General features: G+C 30.7%; 2 protein-coding genes across 4 annotated transcripts; one reads left to right on the top strand and one right to left on the bottom strand.

Annotated features, from left to right (window-relative positions):
- Positions 1-1,098: 1,098 nt before the first annotated feature.
- Positions 1,099-1,605, top strand: LOC107920586 (uncharacterized). The gene has a single exon (XM_016850372.2). The coding sequence runs from the start codon at positions 1,211-1,213 to the stop codon at positions 1,487-1,489; it is 279 nt and encodes a 92-aa protein (XP_016705861.1). The 5' UTR covers positions 1,099-1,210; the 3' UTR covers positions 1,490-1,605.
- Positions 1,606-2,221: 616 nt separating this feature from the next.
- Positions 2,222-4,763, bottom strand: LOC107920585 (vacuolar protein sorting-associated protein 55 homolog). 3 transcript variants are annotated; one of them, XM_016850369.2, is made up of 5 exons: positions 4,294-4,763; positions 3,542-3,671; positions 3,398-3,437; positions 2,641-2,725; positions 2,222-2,527 (listed from the first exon to the last, which is right to left on the bottom strand). In XM_016850369.2, exons 2-5 carry the CDS (start codon positions 3,641-3,643, stop codon positions 2,335-2,337), a joined length of 420 nt encoding a protein of 139 aa, XP_016705858.1. In that variant the 5' UTR covers positions 3,644-3,671; positions 4,294-4,763; the 3' UTR covers positions 2,222-2,334. The 3 variants fall into 3 exon arrangements, with proteins under 3 accessions (XP_016705858.1, XP_016705859.1, XP_016705860.1); XM_016850370.2 differs by having other exon boundaries at positions 4,289-4,615; XM_016850371.2 differs by having other exon boundaries at positions 3,542-3,733; positions 4,294-4,569.
- Positions 4,764-18,093: the final 13,330 nt, after the last annotated feature.

Below are 18,093 nucleotides of genomic sequence, written 5' to 3'. Positions count from 1 at the left end.
TAGTTGGCAATCAAGCTTGTATTTTCAAAAATATTTGTTTGTATAAAATCATTATTTGCCAAACATTGCAGTTTTAAAATCAAAACACATTCAAAACTAAAATTATAAACAACGGTCCAAAAAATCTCAAAATTACAAAACTCTCAAAAAAAATCGAAAAAATTATTAATCTTTTAATCTTAATTTGATTTTTTTAAAAGTAATCAAATTTTCATATTCACATGACATTATCCATGTAAAAAAATTGAAATTAAACATGTATTAATATATTTATTACATAAAGATATTAAAATAATAGAATTTAATGTAACAAAATTTATTAACTATCATTTGGATTGAGATTGAGCTTAATGCATGATTAATATTTAAGTTAGACATTTTTTTAATGTGGTATTTGTATTATTTTTTAGTCTAGTATAGTATTTATATTTGACAAAAGTTATATATTTTAATACTTTAATATAAGTTTCAAGTGTTTAATTTCGGTTTTCATCAAATCAACTCTGAAACCCAAATTAAATCACATTCATCGAATTGTATTTGACAAATTGAATGCAAAATTAAACAAATTCACAACTTTAACATTAAATTTATTCTATTTATAAAATTATGAAAAATTCAAGCTTAATAATATTAACAATTAATTTTCATCAAATTAAACTTACAACCCGAATTAAACACTAAAAAGTTAATATTATTACTTTTAAACACTAAAATATATATATAACTTTTGTCAGATACATGTATTAAATTGAAAAAAAAACAATATAGGTACTACATTACAAAAAAAGTAATAACGTATAAAGCTTAAAAATAGTGAAATTAGAATATAAAAAATAATGCATAATACAATAATTAAAACATAATTTGACTTTTTTTTTTCTTTTCCTGAAATCTTAAAGTCTGATTATCACATTGAGTCAAACTTAATTTATAATTTAATCGAATTAGACATTTTAAAAGAAAAAACAAACTTCTCCTAACTAAAGATGATTCAAACGGGCTGCGCCTCGTTTTTGACGGTCCATTCGGCAAGTATAGTTTCTAACCAAAACGCCGCGTTCTGTTCAAACACCATCTTAAATTCCAAGAACTCAAGAGGGTCATCCTCGTACTTTCACTTAGTTTTCCAGTTCCGTCATCTAAATAAAACCTTCTTCAATTTCCTTTCTCCAAAAAGTAAAACCCTAGAAGCTCGCAAAACCAAACCATGGGTCTTTTCTCTTGGTTCACTGGCAACTCCAAACCTCAAACCCTAACCGTACCCAAGCCCAACGACACCCCAAAACCCGTTCCAGGAATGAGCGGAGCCGTTGAAGTGCCCCGACCGGAGAGTGTTACGGTGTTTGAATTCGGGTCCGTAGCTGCTACTGCAGATAAGGTTACTTTAGCCGGATATTGCCCTGTGTCTGACGACCTCGAGCCATGCCGCTGGGAAATTCTGCCTGCCAATGGATCCGATGCTCCTCAGTTTCGCGTCGTCTTTTGACAACGAAAAAAAGTGGATTGTAAGTGGGTAAAAACAAAATTGGTTTCAAGGAAGTTGAGCGAGACTCTTTGCTGAGATTATTGTAATTTTAGTTAATGTGAAACGCGTTATTCTTATGAATTTTGATTGATTGGTCTGTTAGATTTATCAGAAGGGAAATTTAGAGTCGAAGAAAACGCCCAATAATGAGACAGCGTGAAATGCAATTCAAAATTAATCATTGGGTCGGTTAGGTTTTCGATTCATTAACTTTTATTTCACTTCGCTAACGTGTGAATATATTCTTAAACTAGATTTTGGTGCATCTGCGAGACTGGCTCACTGTGTGGTCTGTAAATTTGCATCATATAACCCACCCTTTCAGCGTGCCTCTTAAAAATCAAATGGCTTACGTGCAGGTCTTTTATGGATTTGGAACCCATTAACCTTTTCTCATCTTGCTTAGTTTCTTCTAGTTTGCCCTAACTAGAGTTGCACAATGATGAGGAAATGGTACTGTTTTATTAGCTGGCTATGACCAAATGTTACTTGCCACTGGAACCTGTTTAATCCCTGATTAAACACAATCGATTTTTGATTTCTCAAAGTGGGTTTTCCCAAGAAAACAAGCATATCAGTAAATCACTGTCATTCCATCTAATGATGCTTCAATTTGAAAGCAAGTTCAATCTCCATATAAGTGTTTCAAACTTCAAGCACAACAATCCCACTAATTACATGGAACCAATCATCTACAAAAACAATGGAAATGAAGCTCGTCAAAAGAGGAATGAAAGAGCCTCGTCTGAATTAACTTTGACAAATCTTTACATGATTGCAGGTGGGGAGCTGAATTAATCAATGATTCAGAGGAAACTGTAATCATCATCATCATTCATTCGAATACAACACATTATGGCTAGTACAAATACGAAATAAGATGAAAGTTCCATTGCCAGTGCGCCCCAACCAATAACTCCAGCGTGCTTTAGGATAGCCGGTATAGCAATGCTTCCAACTGCTGAAGCTCCAGTCAAGAACTTTGTTGCATTAACCCAACTGTTACATTGTTCATTAGGAAGACAATCAAGAGTATTCCAGATCTCAAGCTTAAACTGAAAAAGAGGATCATAATCTTATACGTGAAGAAGTTTAGGACAAAAAAATGCTACCCGTTGTCAGATTCAGATAAAAGAGAAGAAGCATCAGAGCCCGAAAAGAACAGCAAAGGCATCGGAAGCAGCACATACATTATGACTGCAACAGAAATGAAGCATGTCAGAATACGTAAATGAAGTAATATGTATAACCAAAATCTCAAGCACTTGCTCACACGCGGAATAAGTTTCACACTCCATAAATATTACTTCTTAAGCGCATTTACACGGCATACAAACATACTCTTTGAAAAATATAACAAAGTGCTGGTTAAAGCCATACGACAAGAAAGGAACTTAACATAAAGAATCATGGGGACGATTCATTTCTGCAAGCACAATGTATGTCCCTATATGAAAGCTTCAGTTTGAAGCAACAATTACCTCTAAGCACATTTACACAGCAACCAACCAGCTCTTCAGAAAATGTAACAAATTGCAGGGTAAAGCCACACAACAAGGAATTAATCCAAAGAATCATGGGGATGATTCATTTTCTGCATGCATAATGCATGTCCCTAGAAGAAAACGACAGCTGAATCCTAAGATACATCTCTGTGTGGATTCAAGTAACAGGAATAACAAATTGGATTATAAACATATGCTTTTGAGGTAGACAGACAGGGACATGTACGCAATTGGTAATAGACAACCATGGTGAGTTACAAATGTGAAAAATCTTAAACTTGGAAAAAGAACAACAAAATTCATTTGAGAATAAGTAAATTCCTAGAAACAGAAAATTAAGATCACAAGCTTGATGGTCACTAACCAGTCAGCATTGGCCACCAATTATTGTATAGAGCACACGCCTAAAATGTCGAAAAACAAAGAATCAGATCAAAGGTGTAGTTTGAACATATATTAGATGAGAAAATGCAGAGGTAGCTAATAAACAGAGAAATGCATCACCAACCAAGATTTGCAATACAATTCCTCCTGAAACTAAAATAGCCAAAAGTGCAAGTTTTCCAGTGTGCAAGCAGGTGCGCAGATGACCCGGTAAGTCTCCCATCATCCAACTTGTCTCACCTCATAGACAACACCTGAAATGAATGTATTCTCAAGTTAAACTACTCTCATATAACACCGGTAAGTCATAATCTTCCTGCAAACAAAGAGTGGCAACCATATTTTAACATTATTCACTTTGAATCAATTAGTTCAACATATTTCTGGCAACCCCCCGCCCCTCTCCCCAAAAAAGAACATAAAATAAAAGATGTAGTTTAAAACCTAATTAAAATTGATTATGGTGATTCCCAATTTCCCATACAACCTTCAAAGTTCACCCATGAAACTAACTGCAAATATCAGTTTCAGACTTCAAGCATCTAAATGCTTAAGAACTTAAAGGAGATAATTTTCTCTTTTTTTCTCTTTTTTTTTTCCCCCGGTTGTAGATCTTACGCTAATTTCTTGCTAAGTCCCATCCCTTACGGTAGAAACATTCCTTTCGTTAAATTTCATTAAAACCCAAGAAAGGAAAATTAAGCATGATATAGAATCTGAAATACCCATAAATATAAATTTACTACGAACACAGAAACATTCAAAGTTCTCTAAAATTGATTTATATCAGTAAGAGAGCAATGAAGTTGAATTCAAGGTACTCGATTGATGCAGATAAAAATGAATAAAAACAGAATTTTGGAATGAATACCTTACCAGGAGAGGTTGATGTAGGGTAGAGAAAGTTGATCAAATCTTGGGAAAATTAGGGTTCTGCTGGAATTGGGATTTTAAGGAGTAACCTTTAGGAATCTACCAGATAACTTGGGTGTTTGTAATAGATGCAGCTAAAGAACATAACAGATTAAACAATTATGTGTGTTGATAATTACACATATATTAAAGAACAATTTACAAGAAAGAAAATCTTAATAATGATTTATAATGAAGACTCAAATGGGAGTTGCTTTTTTTTTAATCAAAACAAAAGATTTTTTTTTTAAGTTAGCACCATATAAAATTTTACTAAACCATAAACAGAAAAACATAATACAAATAATTTATTAAAAAGATATTTAAAAAATTATATTATATTTAAATTAACAACTATAAAAATTATTATTACAAAGCATGTTCAGACTGATAAATGAAATAATTTACAAATTGACAATATATGCAAAAAAAAAAAAGGACAACATGAAATTAAGATTCTATGTTATTTATATTCTTTTTTAATAATTTAATGTTATTTCAATATTTTGATCTTAAATTTCAACATTTTAATTTTTTTTTAAAAATCTAACATGATTGTGCTGAAATTTAGAATAAAAATATTAAATTAGTATTAAATTATTGGAAAAAGATACAAATAACATAATATCCTAATTTTATATAATTATTTTTCGGTATGCAAAATATATATATTTTATCATAAACTCAAATTTAAAATTTTAAAATTCCTAATTCTAGCTAATGTTTAATGTAAAAAATAATTTCAGGAGAAATTTTCTATTAGTGATTAATTCTACATAATACTAGTTTAAGGAAAACTTCCCATTGAAGAAAATGATGGATCCTTGAAGTCCTTTACATATTATTATAGTATTAAGTAAGTGGCATGATTTGACATACCCAAAGATTGAGTGAGGGTGGGAATTAATAAAAGGGAAAGAAGAGGGGAAGAGAGAGGGGAGGGGGGGGGGTTAGACATGTGATAACAGCCTAAAGCAGCTCAAATTCAATGCTCAATATTCAATCATTACTAGTTTGTGTAAGCTTGAATCTCAGATGAAACATGCACATGCAGTTGGTAAGTTCACCAACCAACTGGTAAACGGAACAGTTTGGTGAAAATTGACCTCTGGGGGGGTCAGTTATACCACTTGACAGTAGAGCTATAGTCGATTGCATGAACCCCAAATGCCCAACATGGTTCCTGTGAAGTGCAAACCATTGTACTGCACAGATCATAGTTGTTTCCTCTTCCGTTGCAGCAACAAATAAGAATCCAAGTTTGGGATTTTGGTACTGGCATCTTCACTGTTATCAGATAAGTAATCTATATGACGTACAGGCTGCTCTCATGCTTGTGTTTGGAACTCTAAAATGTCGGTGAAAATCACCATACGACTTCTGTTTTGACTTGAATGATCTTCCATGTCCATAATTAAAGCTTTGTTTGTAACTACTTCAATTCAGTCAATAAATTTTTCATATCCAGAATGGAGTTAATATTCATGTGATACTTGATTAATCACTTTCATGAAAGAAAAATACAATTTGGGCCTTGGGGTATGCAATGAGTTTAAGAAAGGGTGAAAAATAGAATTTGCTTATCAAAATTACAGAGTGGATTATGAAATGTTTATTATATTATTTGGTATTTAAGTTTGACATTTTCTTTATTAATGTGATATTTGTATTATTTTTTTGTTCAATGTGATACTTATATTTTGTGAAGTTATACGTTTTTGTACTCAAAGATAATAATGTTCACTTTTTAATATTTAAATCAAGTTTTAGGATTAATTTGATGAAAGTTAATTGCTAGTATTTTAGCTTTGGATTCTCATTATTTTTTTGTTAAATAAACTTAGTATCAATTGTGAATTTATTTAATTTTGTGCTTAATTTGTTAAATACAACATGATGATTGTGATTTTTTCAGCTTTTCATATTGATTTGATGATTATATCATTAGTTAATTATGAATTTTTATCAAATAAACCATAAAATTCTAATTAAACACTAAAAAGTTAACGAACTTTAAGTATTAAAATGTATAACTTTTGCTAAATACTGGTACCACATTAAAAAAAATGTCAAACTTAAGTATCGAACGATGTATTAAGCCTTAATGAAATGGAGGATATTTGATACACAACTAGTGTATGGGTTTCGTGTATCATCAATGAATAAGAACATGGCATATCAACATTGAATAAAACAAGAAATTGTGGAGGCGCCCTCCCAAGAAGCAATGAAAAGGTTATGAAAGGTGTTTGAGTTTCATGGCCATATGGTTGGTGTCTTCCTCCCTCAAATGAAAAGTAGGGGTGAGCATACGATCGAATCAAATGAAAAAGTTTCGAGTTATCGAGTTGACAAATCCTATTTTATCATCCTAACTCGATTTGAATTTTTCTCGAATCGAGTCGAGTGAGATGGAAATTGAATCGGATCGAATCGAATATATTTGTTCGAGTTAAATTTTAAAAAATGACTTTGGGTCCTTGCAACCACTGTCACCCACCGTAATCAATTTGTTATTAACTTTCATCTCCTCATAATTTATTTATTAATTTTTTATATACGGGTTAACTTCTTTGCTTGTTTAGTTACTTCAACTATCTTTTGATTTTTGTCATTATGTATTTTAAATTAAAAATATATTAAACATAAAAAATGTGATTTTTTTAATAAAAGTTATCCTAAAGATAAAATGTATTGATACTAACATAAAATTTTAACACAAATATTTTATGGCATCATTAATAATTCAATTTTAACATAAATTTATAAATATTTAATATGATTAAACAATTAAATAATATAAATAATAAAAAATGTGAAATTTAATTTAATAATATAAATAGTAGATATAAATAAAATATAAAAATTTTGGAGGGAAAGCGAAAGGGAGTAAAAGTATTGGGGGGAAAGTAAAATGGTTTGAGAGTTTGGGGTAAAAATGTAAAACATTATAGTTTGATATTCGGTTTATTCAAATTATTTGAATTCGAAAATTAAACTCGATTCGAACTCGAAATTCGAAAAAAATTGGACTTGACTTGAATAACTCGATTAGTTTAACTCAAAATTTGAATTTTTATTTTTATTTTTTCAAGTCGAATCAAATTTTGCTCACCCCTAATGAAAAGTAATTAGGGGTGTGCAATCGGTCAAGTCTGTAACAACCCGTTTTTTAGTGGTGCTGGAAACGATGGTTTTGAAACCCCATTTTTTTATGATCGAGTCTGTAAATATTACTATTTAATATTTACAAGTATGTTATAGAGTTATATTGAATTTCCATCTAGTATTTTTATTAAACGGTTAGAAATTAAGGTATAATGGCCAAATTTTAAAAGTGGTAAAAGTTAATTGCTATTAATTTTTATTTACTTAAGGATTGATTTAGTGATTATTTAAGGTCTAATGTGATAAATTAACCACTTTTAAATGGAGAAATCGGTTGGTATGGTATAATATATATGTATAATGTTATGATTTTATAAATTAAAATTTGAAAAAGATTTAAAAAATAAATAAAAGAAACTTACAGTGGATGGCGTAAAAATAGAATGTCAATAATGGCAAGAAAAGAAAGAAAAATAGAACACACAAATTTTACGTGGAAACATTTTTCAGGAAAAAATCACGGATAAAGGAGAAGAAAATCCATTATGTCGAATTCGAATGATACAATAAGAGAGACGACTACTTTTATTTATAGGTTTGTAAAACCATATTCTAATCAAAGTCAAATAGAAATAATGCAGTAAGGTTAAAACACCTCATTCTAATCAACATCAAATAGAGGGAGAATACTTCTATATGGATTTCACTTGTGAAGCCCTCGGCCTTCGCCCTCATAGATCCCCCTATCTTGCCACTACTATTTTTATTTAACAAGAATTTGGGTTACATATCTTTAACAAATGGAAAGAGAAAGAATAATCTTTCTCAATTCTTCCAACTACCGAAACTTCAAATGCTCAATGGGGGAGAAGAAAACTCTTAGGGTTTCAACATTTAATCTTTCAATTGGTAAGTGAATTCAAGTCCCCTTTTTTTGTAATTTTTATGTTTTTAAGATCTTGAGAGCTTGATTTAGCTAATCCAGGGATTAATTTGCAAAAATTTTAAATTTCACAAAAGTTACCATTGTAGAATCTTGAAGCTTTTGGTATTAAATTGATAGATTTTGAGTTTAGTTATGAAAAAGGACTAATTTGTAAAGTGAAAATTATTAGTTTTGAGTATAGGGACTAAAGTGTAATAATTACAAATTTGACATGAAATTTCAGAAATTTTAGATATTAGAGGGATGTAGTAGGATGAAATTGAGATTAGTTTCGAAATCGAAGCTCAAATTTGAAAGTTATGGCATTTTCAATTTTAGGGACTTAAATGAATAAAATACAAAATTCTAGGGGTTTCTAAAAGATGAACATTCATTGTCATATACTTATTGATGTTATATAATATTTGGAAGTGATATTTTGAAATTAATTACTATCTAGATCAAGATTTGACTCATGTCGAGGATAACCTGAGGAAAGAAAAAATTGTCGACTAGTCCCTGATGTGAATCTAATATGCTTATATGGTATATTTATGTTTCGAACCTTACTTACATGTTATAATATGAATATATACTATATTAGTAAACTTTGATTTATTTACAATTTAATACAAAAGGGTGAGATTTGGAATCAAATGAAAACTATGAACTTGTATGATAGAAATTTACTTTGATGAAACTTCGTAAACGTATCTTACACATGGTTACAAGTTGATTTTCGATTATATCGAGCTCCAGAATTTTTTGCGAACTCGAAGATACATGTGACAAAAATTTACCTTGGACTGGTAATTGTTGTTGTTTTAAAGGTTTAACCTGGACAGGTAACCTGACACGACTGTATGCTCAAGTTAGTTGAGCCTCTGATGAGATTAATATATGTGTAATCGAGTTTTTTTACTGAGTTTCATCAGGTAATACAATAATAGGAAAGGTGAATGTATTGAGATGTATCATGTATATACTCAAAGATATCCTAGTGAAAGATCAATTGACAAATTTTGATTAACTGTATACCCATGTATGATAGTTTGAATATGAGTATACCTCACCTTGTTGTATTATGTTTTGATGAATTAGGTAAACTTGATTAATCATATTAGTTTAGCATACATACTTGTTATTTAAGGTAAGTTAATTTTTATTTACATATGAACTTACTAAGCATTTCATAATGCTTACCCAATGTTTTCCTTTTCTATAGATTTTGAATTTTCAGAACGTGCCAATCAAATCTAGAGAAGCTCACACTGTCCAGCTCAGATTCAATATATTTTCAATCAGTTGATTTTAGTTATATGTGGCATGCAATTAGGGTTTATCATGTTATTTGGCAACATCAACTTGTTTTGGAATTTACTTCTTATTGAACACCTTTTGTAATGATAACTTGATCATGTTTATAAGTAGTGTTATGTTATATGAAAATGCATATAGAATAACAAGTCATATGAATGGTCTAATTTAGTTGAATGATTGCTTTAAATCTTATTGTGAAATGATTCCAAATGATGGCATATTGGTTAATTGAATTTAGGATCATTTGATGAGTATATGCATTAGGTTACAAATGATTTGGTGCAGCTTTGATTGTGTCTGAAACACTTTTTTAGCCATCATTTGATTTAAGCATGTATAAGTACTAAAATGTGATGATTTTGACCTTTTTGACAAAAAGTATAGATGCTTAGAATAAAAGTATCGATACTTGACCAAATGAATAGTATTTTTAAAATGGTAGAATGCAAATTTGGTATCGATACTAATATAAGTATCAATATTTGAGTATGGATATTGATAATGGTATATTGGTATCGATACTAAGTGAATTGTTTTACATTTTAAAAATTGATAGAATGCCAAAACGATATCGATACTAAATCTTGGTATCGGTACCTATACTCAAAATTTGAAAAGTTTATAATTTGGTTGTAATATCCTTTACTTGTATTCGATGCCGGAATAGGATACGAGGCATTACCGGGCTTAAACTCAAACAATTATTCAAAATCGAGACATGAATTTCCACTCAAAATTAAAAATTTTCACATACATCCATATCGTTCCTAAAACGAGCCTACGAGGCCCAAAACATGCCTTAGAGGTGGTTTGGGACTAAATCGAGAACTCAGGAAAATTTTTACGAAACTTAGAAAATTTCTCATGTTAAAAGGCCACACACCGTGTGGGTCAAGGGACACGCCCGTGCTTCAGGCCGTGTCCAAACTTAGGGTGCTTACTGACTTGCGCACACGGCCGTGCCACACGCCCGTGTGCTAGGCCATGTAGTACACACAGCTGAGACACACGCTTGTGTCTCTGCCCGTGTGCTCAATTCTGGACATTTTGTTTTGCAAAAGTTTAGGTGCACGGAACACACGGCCGGATCATACGCCCGTGGGGCTGACCGTGTGTCACACACAACCTAGACACATGCTCGTGCTTCTATCTGTGTGGACAAAATAAAAGCTATTTGCCAAGCCATTTTCCACCCTTATTCACACATAACTTACACGAATTCAAAGGGGCCAAACATAACATACTTAGGCAACTAAAACATCCACAATTATGACCAACACATGCCAATATAGTATCAATATTTATCATTTCACCAATAGATCATATGTCCAAACAATTCGCATTCATAACATAAATCACACTTCCATCATTCACCAATCATGCCATGACCATATCACCAAAGACATTAACACATATATAAATGTACTTAGGCTTACAACCATGTTAGCCCAAAAATAAGCCAATTTACATGGCCAAATATCAAAACAAGCATTTGACAAATTACAAGCCAATACATTGGCTACAGTCATAATGACACATATAACAAAATGATCAAGTCCCTATACATGCCATAAACTCAATACTTGAATTCATCCATAACCAAAGTGATAGCTTGATAGTGTGATAGGATTTCTGGCAATCTCCGATCTTGAGTTGGCTCGATAACACTATAAAACATGGGAAAGGAAGGGAGTAAGCTATATTATATAGCTTAGTAAGCTCATATGTAAATAATAAGCAACATCAACCATAAATATATCAAATAATTAACATAATGTAAACTCATACGAATTTCATTTAAGTCTCATAAGAATATCTTATTCATTCACATCTTACCAAGTGTTTGTCATGTTCAACAATATGAACACACATTATTATAATCTACCATAATCTCATGGTTATAATTAATGCTTACTCTTTTCAATTTATAAGCATAATTTAACATATCCTGGCATTAGCCTAACAACCCGTAATCTTTCCTTTGTAACATATTACAGCAATTAACAAATCATTTCATATCTCATAATAAACATGCACATTAATTATGCGTACTCGTATTTCCAAGCATATATCTTATTATCTTTCGATTTCATAAACTTTTATCTTCCCGTACTTTCATGACCATTTGAATAGGCAATTATTCCAATCTTTCCTTTTTCTTATATCCGATAAATCACAATTTATGTGATTAAAACATGCTATATCTTAACTCAATTTGGCCCGAAAGTTAATCACATAATAGTTAACCGAATTTACTATGAATTTCATACATCACAAGTATAGACCAATAATCATAAGGCTTTCACAAAATCATTCTCACAGAAATCATGAACTCACAATATCATGAAGTCAATACTTATAAACTTTGCGTACATGCCTACACTAATTCGTAATACTTACATACTCTTTCTCTTTTTTGACATACTCGTTAAATTTTCTCATTGAACCATTTGTAATACTAAAGGATACTTGGGGATCTTGTACACACAATACCATACCAATGCCATATCCTAGATATGGTCTTACATGTAATCTCGTATCTATGCCAATAGCCCAGCTATGGTCTTACACGAAGTCTCATATCAATGAAATCTCATATATAGTATTACGCGAAATCTCATATCGATGCCATATCCTAGATATGGTCTTACACATAGACTGAGTAACCCTAATGTCATGACATTTGTATCTTATCGATTCCTAAGGTTCAACCGGGACTTTCGCTGTATCGAATCTCTACCAGTCATTTCCGTGGTATCCCACTCAATAGCATTTACATTTCATTTCAATAATATAACATTTACCACAATTATATCAATTAAGCATTTGTACATATATAATTTAATTCTTATTAAACATACGAACTTACCTCGGTACAAAAATGGAAAGAAGGACTAAATCGTCAAATACTTATTTTTCCTTCATTCTATATTCGAACCTCTTTTTTCTTGATCCATAATATCACATTTAACTTATTCAATCATTATACTATTCAAAACATCCCAAAATCACATTATAGAAAAAATTACATTTTTGCCCCTAAAGTTTTACATTCTTACATTTTAGTCCCTAGGCTCGTAAAATGATTTTCATTCAATTTATTCAAAACCCAAGCCTACAAAAACCTATATCATGCTCATAATAGCCCACATTTTTTATTTATTCACACTTTAATACCTATTTTACAACTTTTTACAAATATGTCCTTTTAAGCATTTTTACCGAAAATCACTTAGCAAAAGTCGTTTAACAAAAAACAAACATGCATTTTCTACCAGAAAATATCAAAATACATACATGTTCCACATGGATAAAATTTTTAACTTTGACATCACTTCAAATTAGTGGTAGAAATAGATAGATCTTGTCACGAGGATATCAAAAACGTAAAAATCATTAAAAACGGGGCTAGAACGGACTTACAATTAAGTTTGGAAGTTTCCAAAACCCTATCTATGTCTTCTCCATGCATGTTTTGGCCATGGGGTAGAAGATGAGCAAAAATTGGCTTTTAATTTGGTTTTTAATTTATTTTAATTACCAAATTACCAAAATGCCCTTAATGAAAAACTTTAGAAACATACCTAACCATATCCATTTTTGTCCACAAACTTAACCAATGCCATCTAAAGACCTTAAATTTAAAATTTCATAGCAATTAGACACCTTTAACATATAGAACTCAACTTTTTCACTTTTTACAATTTAGTTCTTTTGACTAAATTCAGTGCTCAAATGTCAAAATTTTCGAAGTAAATTTTCAAGAAATTATTCCATAAAACTATATACCATAAAAATATAATAAAAATAAATTTTTCTACGTCGAATTTGTGGTCCTGAAACTACTATTCTGACTAGATCCAAAATCTGGCTGTTACATTGGTCCTTATTCATGCTCGGATCAATTTTAGAGCTTTCGGAAGCTCGATTAAGTTTTGATTTTGCTTAAAATTCATATTATACATGGAATTATGAGTGACTTGGAGTTTAAATGAATTTGTTTATGAATTTATATGTCTTATTCTGATAACAGTAGTAGCATCTCGATGACCGGACTGGGTAAAGGGCGTTTCGATGTAGAAAAATCAAAAACCGAATTAACTAGCTTCCACTTTTTAAGGAATCGAAATCGAACCGACTTTTTTGAAAAACCAAAAAGAGATATTAAACTTGATTGTTGTGAAATAGATAAAAGTTACAATATAAAGAATCAAAATATATTTCTTTTTCTTTTTTTCAAAATTTGAAACGCTTGTTCATACTCATTTGCATGAGTTTCAAAATCATAAACATAAAAAAACAAATGAACTGAAGTTACAGTTGAAGAAACGAACGTATATACCTAAAAATAAGATTAGCCCAAACCTTTAAAATATAAAATATAAAAAGCACAACAATTCTACAAATAAAGACTTCTTTCTATCTTTCTCACACACACATATGTATGACTTTCAGAGGTCGACGACCAACGGAAAGAGATGACTTGTAAAGGCTGACAACCAAACGACAAAAAATGATGAGGCAATGATAAGGAGGAAAGGCCAAGCCTAATGGATAGAGAACAGAGGTGACGAGGGCCGACGGACATAGACATGCCATGGTCGGGGGGAACAACTACAACAAGAAGTAATGGTTTTCCTTCGGGGGGAACTAGGTTTAGCAAGTTATAATTATTTGATTTTTTTCCATTGTTGTATCTTTTTTTAATTATTATTACATTCTTATTTGGGTATTAAAATTTTGGGTAATAGGTTGGCAGGTTCAGGTTGGGTATTTGAAAGTATGAGTTTGAGTTTAATTTGAGCTTAGGATTGAGATTGAGTTTGAGTTTGGTTAAATGGGCTATTGGGTTTAAATATATATTACATTTATTAAGGTATGTAAGTTGATTAATTCGATTTTGAAAATCGAAACCAAGCTGAGTTGTAATATCCCGAAAATTTTTACAGCAATATATTATCCTTGATATAGTAAAATAAGGAAATAAAGTGACAAAAAGGGAAAATTTTGAGTTATGTCAACATTGGGAAGTATATTATGATATCTTAATTCAAGAAAGGACTAAATTGTAAAAGTGAGAAAATTTTTGTTGCATAAGAGTAAATACTCATAACTTGATGGGCTAAAGTGTAAATATAAAAAAAGTTGAAGGACTGATAGTGTAAATATTTTAAGGATGGAATGATCTAGAAACTAAGGAAAATGGATGAATTAGGACTAAATTGAATAGGAAAAGAATTATGAGGGACTAAATTGTAATTTTACCAAATTATGTGATGATTCAATGATGGAATTTTAAAAGATCACAAAGGGCAAAATGGTCAATTGGAAGAGAGAGAAATCTAAAAAGTAATGATGATGTTGTGATATTTTATAATTATTAATTAGATAAATACTATTTTATTAATATTTTAATAAGATATTTTAATAAGATATTTTATTATTTTATTATTATTTATTAAGTATAAAAGGAAGGAAAGATGAAGAATTTTCATCATCTTTTCCATGCAAACCAACGTGAGAAGAAGAGAGTAAGAAACAAAGTTTTGCTTTCTTTACAATTTGGTCATTTCACCAAAAATCCACCATTTTCACCTAAAAATCAAAAGAATTTCCATAGCCATCAAGGGAGAAAGATCACAAGGAGGCTATGGGGAGCTAGAATATTAAGTTAGATTCAAGAAATAGAAGCTGGAGGAGAGAGAAAATGAAGTTAAAGATTGAAATCAATGGAACAAGGTAAGAACATCAAGAGTTCAATATATATTTAAGATTAATATTATTGAAAAAGCATGGAATTGATGTTAATGTGGAGTTTTCGTATATATGGTCTTATGTTCTTGATATGTCAATGAAGAGAAAATAAGAGAAAGTAATGAGAAATAGTGTAGAGAAATAAAATAAGGGTGTTATAATCATGGTAAATAAACATCTTGCACTAAAACAGTTTTGGATAGTAGCAGTAGGCTAACTTTGAAAAATCACCATAAATTTTGGAAATCGAATTAGAGGATGAAAAAAATATGTAATTAAATCTTATTGAGTCTAAGAAACGGTGTAAGCAATGGAATTGTGAATTGTGAGATATAATAAATTTAGTGAGACAAGGTTAGAATGATTTCGGGTTCCCCTATTCTGACTTTGGAAAATCATCAAAAATTGGATACAAATAATTAAGTGCTTAAATTTATATGTTTAAAATCCTTAATGAGTCTATTTTCAATAGAAATAAGTGGAAACATCATCTGAATACGATGAGATAATTAATTTTTAGTGAAGAAGGGTCAAAACTGTCAGACAGCAAAACAGGGGTAACTTTAAAGAATAAACTGTACTTATTGGTTAAACAAAAAATTCTAAAAATTTTATGGTAAGAAGATATGTGAGTCTAGTTTCAAACAAAATTAGCGGATCTTAATTTGGAGTTCTGTATTTTAAGATAAAAATAATTTAGTGACTATGATATAGATGGATAGCTTTGAATATACATATAAATCAATAGTTAAATTATAGATAATGTTACTTATAAGCATGATATATACATCAAGGATGTGGAATGGAGAGAAGGGGGAAGAGGAAAATATATATGAACATTCAGCTAGCATGGCTAATTTGCATGTTTTAGGCTCAGGGACTAAATTTGCATGTTCGGGTGAAAACATGTTTTAGGGATTAAATTGAAAAGTGTTGAAATTATAGAAAATTTTGTTATTTTATAGAATTCATGGGCTGTTATCAATATATATAAGAATAATTAGAATCAAAGCAAGGATTAAATTACAAGATTTTTATTTTTCTGAGCCTAAGGATGAAATCGTATTAATTAAAAGTTCAGGGGTAAAATGGTAATTTTGCCTAGAGCATTAATTGAACGTATCAGAATATGAAATAAATAATAATTATGATCAAATTTATTTATAAAGATCTAGGCGGATCAAATATGAGACATGAACGTTGAAAAGAAAAGTTTTCGGATTAGTGAAATTATAAACACGAATAAGCAACGAAGTAAGTTCGTACAACCTGAATTGAATTATTGAATGTTTGAAATGTATGTTTATGTGACATGAATGTGAATTGAATGTTTAATGTATGTTTTGGGCTTCGAGGGCCTAATAAAGGCACACTATGATTATTTTCAGAATATGAATAATAAATGATTCGGAATTATCTGAAAAATGTTCAGTAAACTTTGGTAATCAGGGGCGAAGTCAGGGGGGCTGGCATGGGTCTCGACCCCCCTAAAATGTAAATTTCCTCTTTTTGCCCTTAAATTTTTTTAAAAATTTTAAATTAGTAAAGGTAAAATTGCACTTTGGGCCCCCTAAAATTATAAAAATTCAATTTAATCCTTTACAAATTATAAAGATATAAACTATAAAAAATTAAAATTTTATCCAGCCCCCTAACAATTTATTCTGGCTTTTCCCCTGCCGGTAATGCCTCGTACCCTATTCCGGTAATGAATACGGGTAGGAGGTGTTACATGAGTTCAACGAATAAATCACCCATGCAAATTAACCTTAAATTGAAATCGCCCAAACCGAATTAAGAAATGAAATTGGGTAGATTTCGTCGTTTCAACCGAGTTTTGTACAACCTTAAAAGTAAATATGGTAGAAGATTTGCATTTTTTAGCTTCTTAAAAGTTGATGACACTAAGAGCGAAGGAGATTGGTCTTCTCATGCATTCAAAAAATTCTAGTTACATCATAAAAGCTATAGCTCACTAAAATGGAAGGAAAAAATATTAGGGAAAAATGGGTCATAAGCGGAAAAGTGATATGAGGTGGCCCAATTTAAAGATGATAAACATAATGAAAGGATAAAAAATTATAAGGAAACCCTAGTTTATGATACCTAAGAAAACAATATTATTGTTGATATTAAAGGTTCAAAGGTAAAGGGAGAATGCTCATTAACAAAATTCAATGATGATATTGTTATGTATGGAGTATTAGAAGAAATTAATGGTGAAATAGAGAATGAAAAATTGCATTAGCCTAACAAATGCCTAGTAGGGTAAGGTGTGAAGTTCAAATGAATACAGGATATTGCTAGAATTGTGAATGAGTTGTTGGGGGTGGAGTTCTTGTAACAGCCCGATTTTGGGTCTAATCGGAATAGTGGTTTCGAGACTACAAATCTGACGTAGAAATATTTATTTTTCTTATGAAAATTTCGTTCGAAAGTTTTGACGTTTGAGTACTCAATTTAGTTAAAAGGACTAGATTGCAAAGAGTGCAAAACTTGAGTTCTATATGCTAGAGGTGTCTAATTGCTATGAAATTTTAAATTAGAGGTCCTTAGATGGTAATTAGACCATTTTTTAAGTTAGTGGACAAAAATAAACATGGTAGGGTGAAATTTCAAAGTTTTAAGTGAAGGGTATTTTGGTCATTTAGCTAGTA

Source organism: Gossypium hirsutum, chromosome A08 (genome assembly GCF_007990345.1).
Source record: "Gossypium hirsutum isolate 1008001.06 chromosome A08, Gossypium_hirsutum_v2.1, whole genome shotgun sequence".
NCBI lineage: Eukaryota > Viridiplantae > Streptophyta > Magnoliopsida > Malvales > Malvaceae > Gossypium > Gossypium hirsutum.
Note: the sequence above shows the minus strand (reverse complement) of the source record. Positions and strands in the feature narration are given on the sequence as shown.